Source organism: Penicillium diatomitis, assembly GCF_028827545.1.
Source record: "Penicillium diatomitis strain IBT 30728 chromosome Unknown utg000001l_segment0_segment0, whole genome shotgun sequence".
Lineage (NCBI taxonomy): Eukaryota > Fungi > Ascomycota > Eurotiomycetes > Eurotiales > Aspergillaceae > Penicillium > Penicillium diatomitis.
Window position 1 is genome coordinate 1,092,268 of NW_026623173.1, and position 13,596 is coordinate 1,105,863.

Sequence of the window (13,596 nt, forward strand, 5' to 3'; positions counted from 1 at the left end):
GAGAAAGATCTTCTCTATCGCTCTATATAGAAATACAAGATGTCCCTCAACAAGCACAGGAAATGACGGCATCAAGCGGCAATGCTCTCTTCAGTGGCTTCCTGCTCTTGCTCTTCTTGTTGCTCTGCTTCATTATCCTCCTTTTGTTCCCGGAGACGCAATTCTTTAAACTCTTTCTTTTGTTGTTTTCTGCTCTTTGGCGCTGGCTTCGGTTCGGCATCGATCTTGTTGGATGGCCACTTCTGTCGGCACTTGAGATCATCCTCTTCTGACCAGTCTCGTGGAAGGATAGCAAATACAAGATAGGAGGTATGAGTCTTGATCTCCGACTCGGTGCGATGCACCAGACGGCCCATGTCATATGTGGCCTGCTGCTGGTCCCTCGACGCGGTCTGGTCTTCCTTGGGTGGATGGTCCACTCTTGTTCCCTCGGTATGAGCAAGACGGAGCCTCTTTGCACGCTCATCATCTGTTCGCAGCTTCTGCATGGCCTCATCAACTGACCTCGGGAAGACAGTCGCTCCACGTATCCCCTCACAGTCCAACCCAATGCGTTCTCGCTTGACGTCGATCCGTCTATGATTGACCTCGACCATAGAGATGTTGAGCCAGCCCAGCTGACGCATCACGCGAATAGTGCGTTCAACTTGTTCCAAGCAAGGTGAAAATGTGCATAGATAGACAGTGGAGTTTGGATCGAGTGGGGATTCGACGCCTGATGCCGGCTTGCGGACAAGATGCTTCAAGGCGAGCCAAGGTGCCGGCAAATCCAAGAAGATGGCGTTCGCCTTTGGTGACCGGCCAGTCTCAGGGTCGCCTAACAAGAAACCGCCCTCGTAAACATCACGGTGCGTCACCTCAACAAGACCATCTAGACCATGTTCGGTTATTTCCTCCTTCACGCGGGTCGCTCTCTGCTCGTGAAACTCAAAGCTGCACACCTTCCCAAACTTCCGCTTCTTGGTCGGGGCATCCTCATCAGGGTAACCGTTGAATACCGCGCGAACTGCTGCATGTGTGAAAGATCCACTGCCTGCGCCTGCTTCAATCACTGTACCACCGGGACGCGCGCGAAGCCGGTGGAGGACGTAGCTGTAATCGGGAGTGTATACGACTTGGGTTCGATGCGGAAGCGACAAAGTCCATGACTCCGGCGTCGGGTACATGAGGTGCAGAAAGCCGCTCGCAGCAGCTTCAGGCTTCTTCAAAGCGGAACCTTCGTCCTCGGCAGGTGTTGTGGTACCCGAAACATCTATTTCCTCGGCCTTGCGCTTGTTTCCTGGACCTCTTCGCCCACGAGAGCCAGTGTCGACTTTCGAAGCGACAATTTGAGAGCCCCATGGCTGGTTGATCAATGTGCTGTGCGGAAAGGACCCAAAGCGAGTATTTGACACTTTGCCTTCCTTGTAACCAAGGTTTTGATCGTCCGTAGCTCGCAAAATGGTCGGGATAGTCTGGTCGCGACGCAGGTGCAAAAGGGCGACATTGTCGGCTTGCGCCACAGTACCGGGGGTCAGAAATGGCGAGGGCATGGTTGGTGGTTTTGGATCACCGACACGATCACAGTCCGTAATCTCTTTTCTGGACTCGTCTTCCAAGAACTGTCTCGCGAGCTTCGCCAGACCGGAAAATTGAAGATCAGCGATGCTTGACGCGGAGAAAATGCTGGGCCTGTATTACCTTTCTAGGAAACTAGGGCTCAGGGCTCCGCAATCTTCAAATGCAGAACCAATCACGCCCAATTGACGCGGTGGGCCGGTGCTGCAGAGCGCGGCGATGACTCGAAGTCGACTTCCAGAGCTAAAAGTTACCCCTCATGTTTAGACAGAACCCGCTTTCTTTATGCCCCTCCTTCCTCGTTCATATCTCGTCCCCCGTTCGCGGTATCTCTATAACTTCGTCTCAGTCAGTTTTGTTCGACCCATGTCCTCACGTCAACAGCCGCCCTGGCGGCAACCTCCTTCCCCAACTGGCGTAGAGCTTCCGCCGTTGCAAGTATGGAACTCGCTCACGAAGACCAAGACGCCCTTTGTTCCTTTGGATCCATCGGGAAAGAAGGTATCGTGGTATGCCTGTGGGCCGACAGTCTATGATGACGCCCACCTGGGACATGCTCGAAACTATGTCAGCACCGACATTATTCGGCGCATTATGCGCGACTACTTCAAATTCGATGTCAACTTTGTTATGAACATTACCGACGTTGATGACAAGGTACGATCCCCCCTCCTTCCAAATATACTGAGTACTGAGTTGTATCTCGAGCAATGATTAATTCACTTTCCAGATTATCCTGCGCGCGCGCCAACAATATCTTTTCAACGAATACGTCGCCGCCAACCCCGCAATTACACAAGAAGTCCTCGACACGACGAAGAAAGCCTACAGCGCTTATATCAAGAAGAATCTCTCTTTGTTGGATACAGAGCTGTCTCCAGCGCAGTACCAGAAGGAGGTTGAAAAGGCATATGGGACAGTGCTGTCTGGTGGTGCTTTACCTGGCAATGAGAAGGCTGGCGACGATGAAGCGAAAGTCAAGATGCACATCAAAACGGTCGCATCGGCCGCTAGCGTGCTTGAGAAGGCAGAGAAGATTGGCGAGAGCGATGCAGCGTCGTTCTCAAAGTCTTTCTATACCCAGGCGCAGGATGTTCTTTTACCCTACTTGGACACTCTCAAGGGCTCTTCGATTGATGCTGATGATCACAGTATCTTTACGAAATTGACGAAGAAGTACGAAGAGCGGTTCCTGAACGACATGCGAGATCTCAATGTACTCGATCCGGATGAGTTGACCCGAGTCACAGAGTATGGGGCGGAGATCGCAGACTTTGTTGAGCGCATTGTCAAGAACAACTTCGGATACGTGACCGAAGACGGGTCTGTTTATTTCGACATCAGTGCCTTTGAGGCGGCTGGACACCCCTATGCCCGGCTCGAGCCCTGGAGTCGGTCCGATAACAAATTGGCTGCGGAAGGCGAGGGCTCCCTGATTGCCAAGACCACGGAGAAGCGCAGCGCATCGGACTTTGCTCTTTGGAAGTCCTCCAAGCCCGGTGAGCCAAGTTGGGCAAGTGCATGGGGCAAAGGCCGTCCAGGATGGCATATTGAATGCTCAGCTATGGCCTCCGCTCGATTGGGCAAACAGATGGATATTCACTCCGGCGGTATCGATCTTGCCTTCCCGCACCACGACAACGAGCTTGCTCAAAGTGAGGCGTATTGGGATGACGGCCATAAGTGCGAGCAGTGGGTCAACTACTTCTTGCACATGGGTCATTTGTCCATTCAGGGCTCGAAGATGTCGAAGTCTCTGAAGAATTTCACAACCATCCGTGAAGCTTTGGACCGTAAAGACTGGACACCTCGCAGCCTGCGTATTGTGTTCTTGCTGGGTGGCTGGAAGGAAGGCTGTGAGATCACTGATGAATTGGTTAGCTCCGGTAACGCCTGGGAAGACAAAGTCAACAACTTCTTTTTGAAGGTGAAAGATGCCTCTGCCCTCCAGGGCTCGGGTAGCGATACCAACCTCGCTGGCGATTTGGAAGCCGCCAAGTCCGCTGTCCACAAGCACCTCTGCGATTCATTCAACACTCCCGGTGCAATGCAAACTGTTTCGGAGCTTATCACCAAGTACAATTCCGCCGACAAGTCGACACTCAACCCTAAGGATGTTGAAGCTGCAGCTCATTGGGTGACGTCGTTTGTAAACATGCTGGGCTTGAATGGTACTGCATCGGTCGACAGCAGCACAATTGGCTGGTCTGGCATTGATGTCCCCGACGAGGCCAAGCCTTTCGTGTATCCGATTGCTTCCATGCGTGATACGCTTCGCCAGGCGGCTCGCTCCAAGGAGGGTATTTCACCCCAGCATATTGAGACTGTACTCAAGCAATCTCTGCCGTCTGATGTCTCAGAGTCCACGAAACCTTACGCCGATGCAGCCACCAATTTCCGAGAGAAGGTTGCGTCTCTCAAGTCGTCTAACTCGCTTGACAAGGAGATCCTCGCGCTCTGTGACCGCGTCCGAGACGTCGATCTTTTCGACTTGGGTATCTACCTTGAGGATCGTGACAATCTTCCTGCCCTTATTCGTCCAGTCACCCGCGAGATGATCCAGGCTCGAGAGGAGAAGGAAGCACGTGTCAAGCAAAAGCAGTTGGAGAAGCAGAAGCGCGAGCAGGAAGCATTGAAGCAGTTGGAAAGGGGTAAGCTCAGTCATTCGGAGATGTTCAGGACACAAGAGTTTAGTGCGTGGGATGAGGACGGTATGCCCACCCGGGACGCTTCTGGCGAAGAGCTCACCAAGAGCAGAACCAAGAAGCTTCGAAAAGATTGGGAGCGTCAAAAGAAGGCCCACGAGGCCTGGCTGGCAAGCCAAGCTAAATAGGCCGATTCTCCACCCTAGGAATCACTGGAACGGCATCGCGGAAAGACAGCTCGCTCGGTATCTCTTAATGATCTACAACAAGCATTGCGGGCGTTTGATGAATATTCCCTTTCGTCAGATCATATTCGCGTAGCTCTGAGTGCTCATTGTTCATATGTAAATCCGCAATTTATGTACCTAACAGCGTTTAGAACGATGACAAAACAACCTAGCCTCACTATAGCTCCTTGAGTGTACCACTTTTGAACCATTAGGTTGAGCTCGACGCATGCGAAGGAGAAGTTTCGCCTCCCACAGCTTACTACTGAAGCTATTTTGCTCATCTTGAGGGCTCTTGGCGAGGTCAAATCCCCACATCGAATTAGAGATGCCTCATAAAGATACACGTGACCATCCGACGTCATCCACTTTGGATCCCTTGGATCCATGGATTCGACATTCTCCCTCTTTTCACTGAGACTCACGTGGATCTGCGAAAAAGTACGGGGATGCGCTTCAATTGACAACGCTGGGTATAGTGTGTTCGTGTTATTCCAAGCAGACCTGTCGAACTCGGATCCAGCGCGTCGTGTGCAGCTGCCTGCATATTGAAAAGAAAAAAAACCCTGGAATTTCTCGCCCAGACAGCAATGCTTCCTCCCCAAGCAGCCAATCTCAGCATTGAGGCTTTGAGTGGAATATGTGGGTAAGTAACGGTGGTTGATGAGATGATCACATTGAGTCCCGACTGGCATTCTAAATTCACCGCCAATTCCACCATTGTCGCAGCATGCTGACTTCAGCATAGCTCCATATCGATCGCGTGTTGGGTCGTGGTATTTTCGCCACAGATCATTGAGAATTTCCGTCGCGGCTCCGCCGATGGACTTTCTCTTCTCTTTTTGATTGTCTGGCTTGCTGGCGATGTGTTCAACATCCTTGGCGCGGTCTTGCAAGGGGTGCTCCCGACGATGATTATTCTGGCAGTGTACTACACTTTGGCGGACATCGTTCTCCTAGGGCAGTGCTTCTATTACCGAGGCTTCAACATTCGTGATGAACTTTCGTCATCATCGTCACCAGACTCGAACTCTGTTACCGGTGATACATCGGAAAGCAGCGAAGAGCGTGACTCAGACGCAGTACCGACTGAACGATCATCATTGCTGCCAAGTTCAAGTGGACATGCTCGTGCTTCCGAGTCAACTGAAGAGGCTCATCCCACGTCCTCTTCGACCGCAAAGCATATAAGATCATCTGTCTCGCCGAATCGAGATGTGGCGCATCATCATGTTGACGGCACCCATCTGTCCCCCGCCACGCCTTTTGTTGACCCGAGTTCGGAGCATGCGCGCTATCAACGCCGCCGACGTCGCATTTCGACTATTCAGTCGATCCTTTTCAACATGACCGCCATCGCTCTCGTATGCGCTGCTGGTATTCTCGGGTGGTACGTCAGTCCCGGATCGAAGAAGTCCAAAGCGGAGCCGGAGCCCTTGACTCTCGATCCTCTCGGCCAAGCGTTTGGTTACCTGTGCGCCGTGTTCTACCTGGGATCACGGATTCCTCAGCTACTGCTTAATTACCGCCGCAAGTCGACAGATGGAGTGTCGCTCTTATTCTTCCTTTTTGCCTGTATTGGCAATTTGACCTACGTGTTATCTATTATGGCATATTCGCCTATCTGTCAAGGAACCACGGCTGGTGCCAATGATGTCGACGAACTGTCGCACCGGCATCGGCCGCAATGCCGTCCGGGAGAGGCGGCAGCTTTGTACGGACAGTACGTCCTTGTCAACCTGTCCTGGCTCGTGGGTAGCTTCGGCACACTAGTCCTGGATATGGCCATCTTCGTGCAGTTCTTCCTGTACAGAGATGCGAAGAGCCTGGACGAAGCATAAAATATATTTGTACGAACCCGCCACGCTTGATGTATATATGAATGAGAAAAAAAGGAGTGAACAAATAGAACCCAAATGCAATGGAAAATGTGTTTGAGACACCTATTGAACAAGATATCTCCAGATTCATATGACTTCCTCGCTGGAATTTTCGCAACTCTGCTGGCTCTTCCGCACAGTCATCGGGCAAGATCTGCCAGGAAGAGAATCACCGCAGTGGCGAAGGCCCGGGCATCGTCTCGTCGCTCCTTCGTGTCAGGTCCCACCTGCTCCAGGTAGAGAGCCAACTTGGACTCTTTCCAACCCATGATGGGGGCATTCTCAATACACATCTTGGACGTGGCAAAGGCGTCCATCTCATAATGACCCTGGACGGTCAGCACTCTGCCCGGGTTGTAGAGACCTTGGATCGGACAGATGGGCGTGCTTCCAATATTGATCCACGGAGCCGGCAAGGAGACCGGCGGCGTATCACACAGTGAGACTGTTTGTCCTTTCTCCACGGCCATCACACGATCACCGTGGAACATCTGAATGCGCAGCTGACCCTGAGGCAGATGTCCCAGCGCGGACGAAAAGTGCTGAAGGAACTGCTCCTCCATCTGGACAGTATAAATCCCCACCTCCCGACCCAGAGGACATTTTTCAACATACACATCTCGGTCCGGATCCGCTGGGTCGCGCACCAGCGCATGGGAGATCAGTTGATGGCCGAAACAGGTGCCCATCAGCCGAACCTCTGGGTAGTCCCGGTACACGGCTTTGATGAACCTTTCCAGCATCTGCATCCAGGGAGAATTGGGCATCTCGTATACACCTGGTGATCCTCCCGTGACCAAGACTGCATCGATCGGTCGGTAGACGGGGAATTGCTCTTGGGAAGGGTCGCCGCGAAGCAGGTGGAAGTCGGGATAATGTCCTCCGCGAATGTCATAGGGGGTGATGGTGATTTCAATCGGGTCTGGAATGGAAGGGTCGTTCTTGTTCAAGTGCGCAGCTGTCTCCTTGAGGATATCTCGAAAGTGCGCACTGCACAGTCCTCGTGCTTCGTATAGGCCACGCGCTGGGATATCGACGTCCAGGACTGCGACATGGATGTTGTGGACCATTTTGAAGGATGGGATTTACAGAGGTTGGAAGGAGGGTGCTAATTCGTCGTGACAATGGTTGAGATTACTTTGAAAGAGACCACGTTGGAAGGAGAAAGTCTGGTAAATTATCCCAACTCGTGTCAAAGCAAGTACTTCACTTAAACCCGAAGCCCTAGCTCTCCCTCTCTGCAAATCTCACCCGTTTCCTCCGACTGCCGAAGGACAGTGCTGAGAAAAAAAAAAAAAAGACAAACAATAGACATGGATGCTCAACACTCCGACCTCGCCCCCAAATTACCCTGAGGTAAAGCAACCGACGGAAATGAACTCCCAAACTGCGCAGGAAAAAAAACAACCCTCCAAGCTTTCACCAGACCACGCGATCCATCCAAGGAAGCCGTCTCGTAATAAAAGTTACCCTCACAGAACCCGTGGTGACTCCAACTCCAGCCGTATTCGGGATCATTAGGTAAAAGATTGCCGGACTCTGGGGATGGTTTTGCCCGACGAGCTTATTTTGCGAGAGCCCCACGAGGCTCGGAGACGGCGCTGAATTGCCGGTGAAGAAGATCTGATCCGAAGAAGCCTAATTCAGGTGATGAGCCCGCTTGGCCCGCACTCGTAGGTTTGGGTGCTTGTTGGAATCCTGAGGTTATGGACGGAGGTTGTTCACCCGCATCATTCCGAATCCTAGGCACCTTTCTACTTTCTACTGGGCTGGTTCGACCGAGTCGGTCTGGAGTTTAGTGAAAGTCTTTTTTCTTCTTTTACCCCGGACATGCTTATGCTGAAACTTTGCTACGAATGCCTGGGTCACGGCCGAACCACAGCCAACAGAGAATTCCACTTCTCCGGCATTGGTCATCATAAATTTGAGAGGTGCAGCGAGTAGCGTCTTCGGTGGATCCGAATCCAACAGAAGCAGTCAGATGATCTGCTCAATACGCTCGGAGAGGATGGGCTTTGGTGGAGACAGGAGACGGTTGATTTCCTCTGGCGAACCCAAATGAGATGAAACCCTAAAAGGTCGCCTGGGTAGAAAACTGAAGGACCTGCCTCATGATTCGTGCTGAGAAGTTCGTTGATTTGAAAGAACCAAGATCGAGAATGAAGACCTCTGGTATCAATGCCAGGATGATCGTGAATACAGATTTAATCGTGAAAGGAGGAACACTCTCCGCTAGATGCTTTGCTTGTGAGGGTTGAGTGCATTCAGCTTGGAGGGTGAGGCTCCACCTTCTTGTGGCCAACTTCCGACCAGTTTGTACTCAAGGACGTGCCCTGACTCTCAATGTAGCTCTTCATCATAGCCCTGCGCGTGTCGGGATCAGCACCAGCATAGAGCTTCTTGAAAAATCCATCAACGGCGTCCCCGCCCAGATCCGAATCTACTGATTCCGCATCAGAAGCATCGCCTGTCTCGTTTTGTGTACTTGTTGCAGATTCGCCCTTCTTCTCTTTTGACTTCTTGGCAGTGAGAGACGACGCAAGTTTGTCCCAGTCCTTGGCACCCGTTCGAGATGAGGTCGGGTAGGTCGGAGCCGAGGAAACGGGTGCAGCCGGGGCAGCAGGACGGTCTGTGAGCTGGGAGGTCTCAGATGCTTGACCTTCAAGTGCGTTCCATTTCTGCCCGTGTGTCTTTTTCTTCAGTGTCAACTCAATCTTGGTACCCATTACAGAAACCGTGGATGAGGCTTCATCAATAGGCGCATAGAGTGGATGGAGCGTAAAATCATAAGTGGTGCCTGTAGCTAGAGGGAACTGCAATGATACCTGTGATGTGAATGAGTCAGAAGCATAACACTACAACAGGCCTTTGGGGGGATAGCACGAACCGAAGTTTCCTGCAGCTCCAGCTCAACAGTGTCCTTCGGGACACCCTTCACATAGAGAGTGACCACCACAGAGTCTTGGGACTGGTACCATTCGTGACGGACTTTCTGCACAGAGGGAGCTTGTGCCGGCGGCTTGGGGGCTTGATTGAGGATCCCAGGTTGACTCGCAGCAGTGTTTGGAGCGCCGTCTTCCTTCTGGCTACCCGCTTGCGCAGTTTGGCCTTCAGTAGCAGACGCTTGACCAGACTTGAGAGCCTGCCATTCCGCCCTGAGCTCCGCCTCGCTTGGAATGTGGACGCCGGAAGGGCTTTCAGAAACAGAAATCGGCAACTTTTCATCTCCATCCTGAAGGCCCGCGAGCTTGCGACGAACCTTGGCAATCCATATGGGCAATTCCGCGGTGACACCATCCTTCTTGCTTGCAGCCGATCCACCGGCCATGGTAGCCATGGCAGCTTTGGCGCCACCTTCGTTGGTGCTGGTATCTTGTCCCTTTGACGTTTTCGACTCGACAATCCCGAAGATGAACGCAGCGTCTGCATAACGTTCGAGTTGAAACAGTGCGACTCCGCGGCGCATCTGCGCTTGTAGAATGAGTTCGCGCTTTCCACGTTCTTTGGCTAGGACCAGTGCGATTTCCGCATCTCGTAGAGCTGCCGAAGATTGTGGGCCACCATCGGCGGGTTTCACACGGGAGCGAGCGATTGCGCGCTGTATGTAATAGGATGGAGCGCGAGGTAACTCAGTGAGAGCGCGCGTATAGTGCTGAATAGCAAGAGATGCATTTGAGTCTGCGAGAGCCTTCTCGCCCTCTGCCGCGGCGTTCATGATTCTGGCAGAGGTTCAAAGCTTATCTGGAGCTACTGAAAATCGCGGGGAAAATACCGCTCTCGTGCTGGCGAAGGGGTTGTTCGGGTTCGGTGACACGCAGACGTAGGTTGACACTCGAAACAATATCGGCACTGAGAGCCTGAGCCGTCCAGGATCTTGATTGAGTTGGAGTCAATTGGAAAAAGACGGAGCTCGTTCATCAAGGATGACTGGCGAAGCTTACAGCATGATCAATGGAAGTTCTACCGCCTTCGATGAAAGAGCTCCAGCAGCCGCCCCACCTCTCTGTCGATGCAATGCCGAGTGCCTCATTGGAAGCTGAGGTAGTTACGCCCGGCTACTCCGCCTCTCTCAAAGGTACCAGGCAATATTTTTGAAACCAAACACATCACTCAATAGGTGGACCGTACATGATAAAGCAAGTGTTAGGTACGAGACCTAGAGTGAGGATGGTTTAATTTCGATAGCAGGCCCGCCATGAAATGCCCTAGACTTTTCCATAACTCTCCAGTCCCTGTCCATGCAAAACGTTGGTAAAAGCTTGAAAGAACTTCTAGCAGATTCGACGGGTTTCATGGAAAGCGTAGGTTATTATTAGGTATAGAAATCCTGGAATATATAGTACAAAGGTGGAATCAGAGCCTTCTATGGCTCACTAAAGCGCCTCGTTGCCGAACTTTTTGCTATAAAGACCGAGGGCTCGGATTGGCCAGTAGAACTTGTAGTTAGGATAGGATATCATGCTGCAAAGCTTCAAGTCAGATCGTGCCACAGCGAGAATGTTGGACTCAGGAGGTCGAACATACCATGATTGATTGAAGACGCCCTCAATGGACTCTTGCAACCACTCCCCATTTCGCTGCTGACGGGACATCAACATCTTGATGCCACGTTGCAGAGGCTCCTTGTGGGGGTAGTCAGCCTCCATAAGAGCAAGACAGGCCCAAGCCGTCTGCACCACTTGAGACTTCTCATGCTGGACGTAGACATGCTTTTCACTGCTGAGGTAAGACTCGCCCCAGCCACCGTCCTCCATCTGTTTGGAAATCAAGAAGTCGCACCCTCGACGAGAGTTGTCGCTCGTCTGGTAGGTCTCACCAACACTGGCCAAGCTTTCCAAGGCAAACATGGCGGCATAGGTAAAGCAGATTCCCCATGATCCGTACCAGCTGCCGTCCTGACGCTGGGCGCGCTTGATGTAGGCAACAGCCTTTTCCTTGGCGATTCGAATCTCATCCGCGCGATAGTCCGGGTAGAATTTGCTGAACAAGGAAAGCGCAGTCACCGACGCGGTGGTGCACTCGGGGTAATCATAGCCAATCATGATACCACCAAAAACTTCGGCAGCATTCAGCCACTCGATCTTCGGCGAGCCCCGTGTCGTCTCGTAATCGGTGAAGCCACCAGTCGGGTTTTGCATCAGGAGCAAACAGTCGACACTGTCCTTCAACCGATCCGAAGAGATCAATTCGGGGAAGTTGTGCATTTTTTGTAACTGAATGGTGGATCGTAAGCCCTCCGCGGTACAATCGCTCACGGTATAGCCCTGAGTTTTGTTGCTGAACGGCCAAGCGCCCTTCCGGTGCTGGCGATAGCACTTCTCCTGGTTGGGTACGTTCTCTCGAAGCTGATGATCATCGATAAATTCGAGTGCCTTAAGCAACATGGGTCGCCATTTGGGGTCATCGGCCAATCCGGCCACTGAAATAGCTTGCGTGGCGAAAGTGGTGTCCCATACCTGGACGCCATTGGTGCCGTTGGCCAACATGCCCTCATCCTTCATCCACATGTAATCATTCAATCGCTCGCGATGCCGGCGAACGGAGTAGCTGTCGGGTCCTTCTTGGATGAAGCACGCAACCATATTCAAAGGATTGCTGACAGGACCCAGTCCCGCGTAATCGGTATTCTCATCCTCCATGCGGATCAATTCCCAAGCCCAGTCCTCGGCACGCTTGCTGACAGCTTTGACGCGGAGGAACGGATTCCACACACGGACAAGCAATTCATTGATGCCATTCAGAAGCATGGTCTTGGGATAGTAGTTGTCGGCAGCGTGAATGGTGTTGCGGTGCTGCGAAAAGTCGATTGTATCATAAGGCTGTGTGTACAATTCCTCTCGAATTTGCCTTGTCAGATCATCAAGGGGATGTGACCACTTCTTGGACCAGATGTAAGATAGCGGGAGAAAGACCTGGCGAATGTGAATCCACCATCGCCAAGGGGCAAAAGGTACCCAGTCGGGAAGAAGCCTAATGTGACATATTAGATTCGGCGTGTCCAACTTCAGAGGTCAGATTCGACGTACCAAATCTCAGGCGGTACTGGATTGACCCCCTCCCAGCTCATCACGCCCAGAATACTCAGCCAGGCCTTGGCCCAGTGTGGGCCGTAGATGGCACCTCCAAACTTGTGTAAAAGACCTCGAGCTTTGATCATCCGAGGATCATCCTCATTGACACCAGCCAGACGCAGGGCCACATAGTTCATGGCGGTGCCAAAGACTGAGCTGTGGGCTTCGATATGAAGTCCCCAACCACCATCCTCTGGGTTTTGGCGGGCAAAGATATAGCGTTTGATCTCGGTCGCATACTCGGGCAGGATAGGAGTCTTGGTTACATACCAGGTGATCATCATTCCTGGCAACAGGAACATTGGACCACCATACTCACAAGCCCAGTTGCCGGGTTCGAGTTGCAGATGCGAGAAGAAGGAGAGACCATTCTCAGCAGCTTCACGAGGTGTTTTAGCCTCCGGCAGTTCTGGAAGACCCTAGGAAAATAATGAATGAGCCCATAGCTAATGATCAGCTGTCAAGACGTAGTGCTCACTGTTGGAAGTCCCAGATTGTACTTGTCTGCAATTGTCTGTGGCCAGGCCTCATTCTCCTTATCGGATTCTAGATACTGCCAGGTCTGGCGACCAGCATCATTGACCAACCGCCAGCGGGAGTAGTCTGTCTTTGAGTCTCCATTACTGTCTGGACGGAGATGACCCTGAGCCTCAGTTCTCCACGGTCCAATGTGTGAAGCCATTTTTCACTCAACTCGTCCTAGCTGGGAGCTGGTGAAGGGTCCAGAGTCCAAGCTTCGTCTCTATCGATTGACAATAAAGCGGAGAAACAACTCGGGAGCTGTTGGAACTTGGCTCGGTGCCTGCCTAGAGTCCACCTGCACTTCCAGGTACCACTGCCAGGCCCCCCGCCTCGAGTGGATGACTCAGCATTCTCACGGCTGCCGTGTATAACGAAGAACAAGCTGAACTCATGCAGTGCAACCCGGCACTGCCACTGCCTTTGAGCGCTCCAAGTTGGGTAATGATAAGTCGTTTGGGACTTTTGTATCCTCTGCTGGGTGCGATCTGATGTTGACATTCCAGGATTGTTCCGACGTGGTTTGGGTGCTGGAGAAACCCACTGGATGTCTTCTGCCCAAGAAAATGACGGAATTGTTCTTATTGATATAGTCGGTGGTCAGTGGTCACTAGTAGGCTTGCGACTGACATAGATAGAGGCCAAGGTCTGATATGAAGTCGACCATTTGTCGAGTTTCAAAGCTCAGTCGAATCGA

General features: G+C 52.1%; 6 protein-coding genes across 6 annotated transcripts; 2 read left to right on the forward strand and 4 right to left on the reverse strand.

Annotated features, from left to right (window-relative positions):
- Nucleotides 1-71: 71 nt before the first annotated feature.
- On the reverse strand, nucleotides 72-1,532 carry trm61 (tRNA 1-methyladenosine methyltransferase subunit GCD14; the record flags this gene model as incomplete). Its single annotated transcript, XM_056929921.1, has 1 exon — nucleotides 72-1,532. The coding sequence occupies one exon, from the start codon at nucleotides 1,530-1,532 to the stop codon at nucleotides 72-74; it is 1,461 nt and encodes a 486-aa protein (XP_056794214.1).
- Nucleotides 1,533-1,923: 391 nt separating this feature from the next.
- N7539_000318 (cysteine--tRNA ligase) lies at nucleotides 1,924-4,390 on the forward strand (the record flags this gene model as incomplete). The annotated part of the gene is made up of 2 exons (XM_056929922.1): nucleotides 1,924-2,214; nucleotides 2,288-4,390. The coding sequence occupies 2 exons, from the start codon at nucleotides 1,924-1,926 to the stop codon at nucleotides 4,388-4,390; spliced, it is 2,394 nt and encodes a 797-aa protein (XP_056794215.1).
- Nucleotides 4,391-5,019: 629 nt separating this feature from the next.
- N7539_000319 (PQ-loop repeat-containing protein) lies at nucleotides 5,020-6,270 on the forward strand (the record flags this gene model as incomplete). The annotated part of the gene is made up of 2 exons (XM_056929923.1): nucleotides 5,020-5,075; nucleotides 5,178-6,270. 2 exons carry the CDS (start codon nucleotides 5,020-5,022, stop codon nucleotides 6,268-6,270), a joined length of 1,149 nt encoding a protein of 382 aa, XP_056794216.1.
- A 179-nt stretch (nucleotides 6,271-6,449) lies between these two features.
- N7539_000320 (type 1 glutamine amidotransferase) lies at nucleotides 6,450-7,379 on the reverse strand (the record flags this gene model as incomplete). Its single annotated transcript, XM_056929924.1, has 1 exon — nucleotides 6,450-7,379. The coding sequence occupies one exon, from the start codon at nucleotides 7,377-7,379 to the stop codon at nucleotides 6,450-6,452; it is 930 nt and encodes a 309-aa protein (XP_056794217.1).
- Nucleotides 7,380-8,573: 1,194 nt separating this feature from the next.
- N7539_000321 (co-chaperone SGT1) lies at nucleotides 8,574-10,024 on the reverse strand (the record flags this gene model as incomplete). The annotated part of the gene is made up of 2 exons (XM_056929925.1): nucleotides 8,574-9,134; nucleotides 9,197-10,024. 2 exons carry the CDS (start codon nucleotides 10,022-10,024, stop codon nucleotides 8,574-8,576), a joined length of 1,389 nt encoding a protein of 462 aa, XP_056794218.1.
- A 658-nt stretch (nucleotides 10,025-10,682) lies between these two features.
- On the reverse strand, nucleotides 10,683-13,062 carry N7539_000322 (terpene cyclase/mutase family protein; the record flags this gene model as incomplete). The annotated part of the gene is made up of 3 exons (XM_056929926.1): nucleotides 10,683-12,279; nucleotides 12,336-12,799; nucleotides 12,859-13,062. The coding sequence occupies 3 exons, from the start codon at nucleotides 13,060-13,062 to the stop codon at nucleotides 10,683-10,685; spliced, it is 2,265 nt and encodes a 754-aa protein (XP_056794219.1).
- Nucleotides 13,063-13,596: the final 534 nt, after the last annotated feature.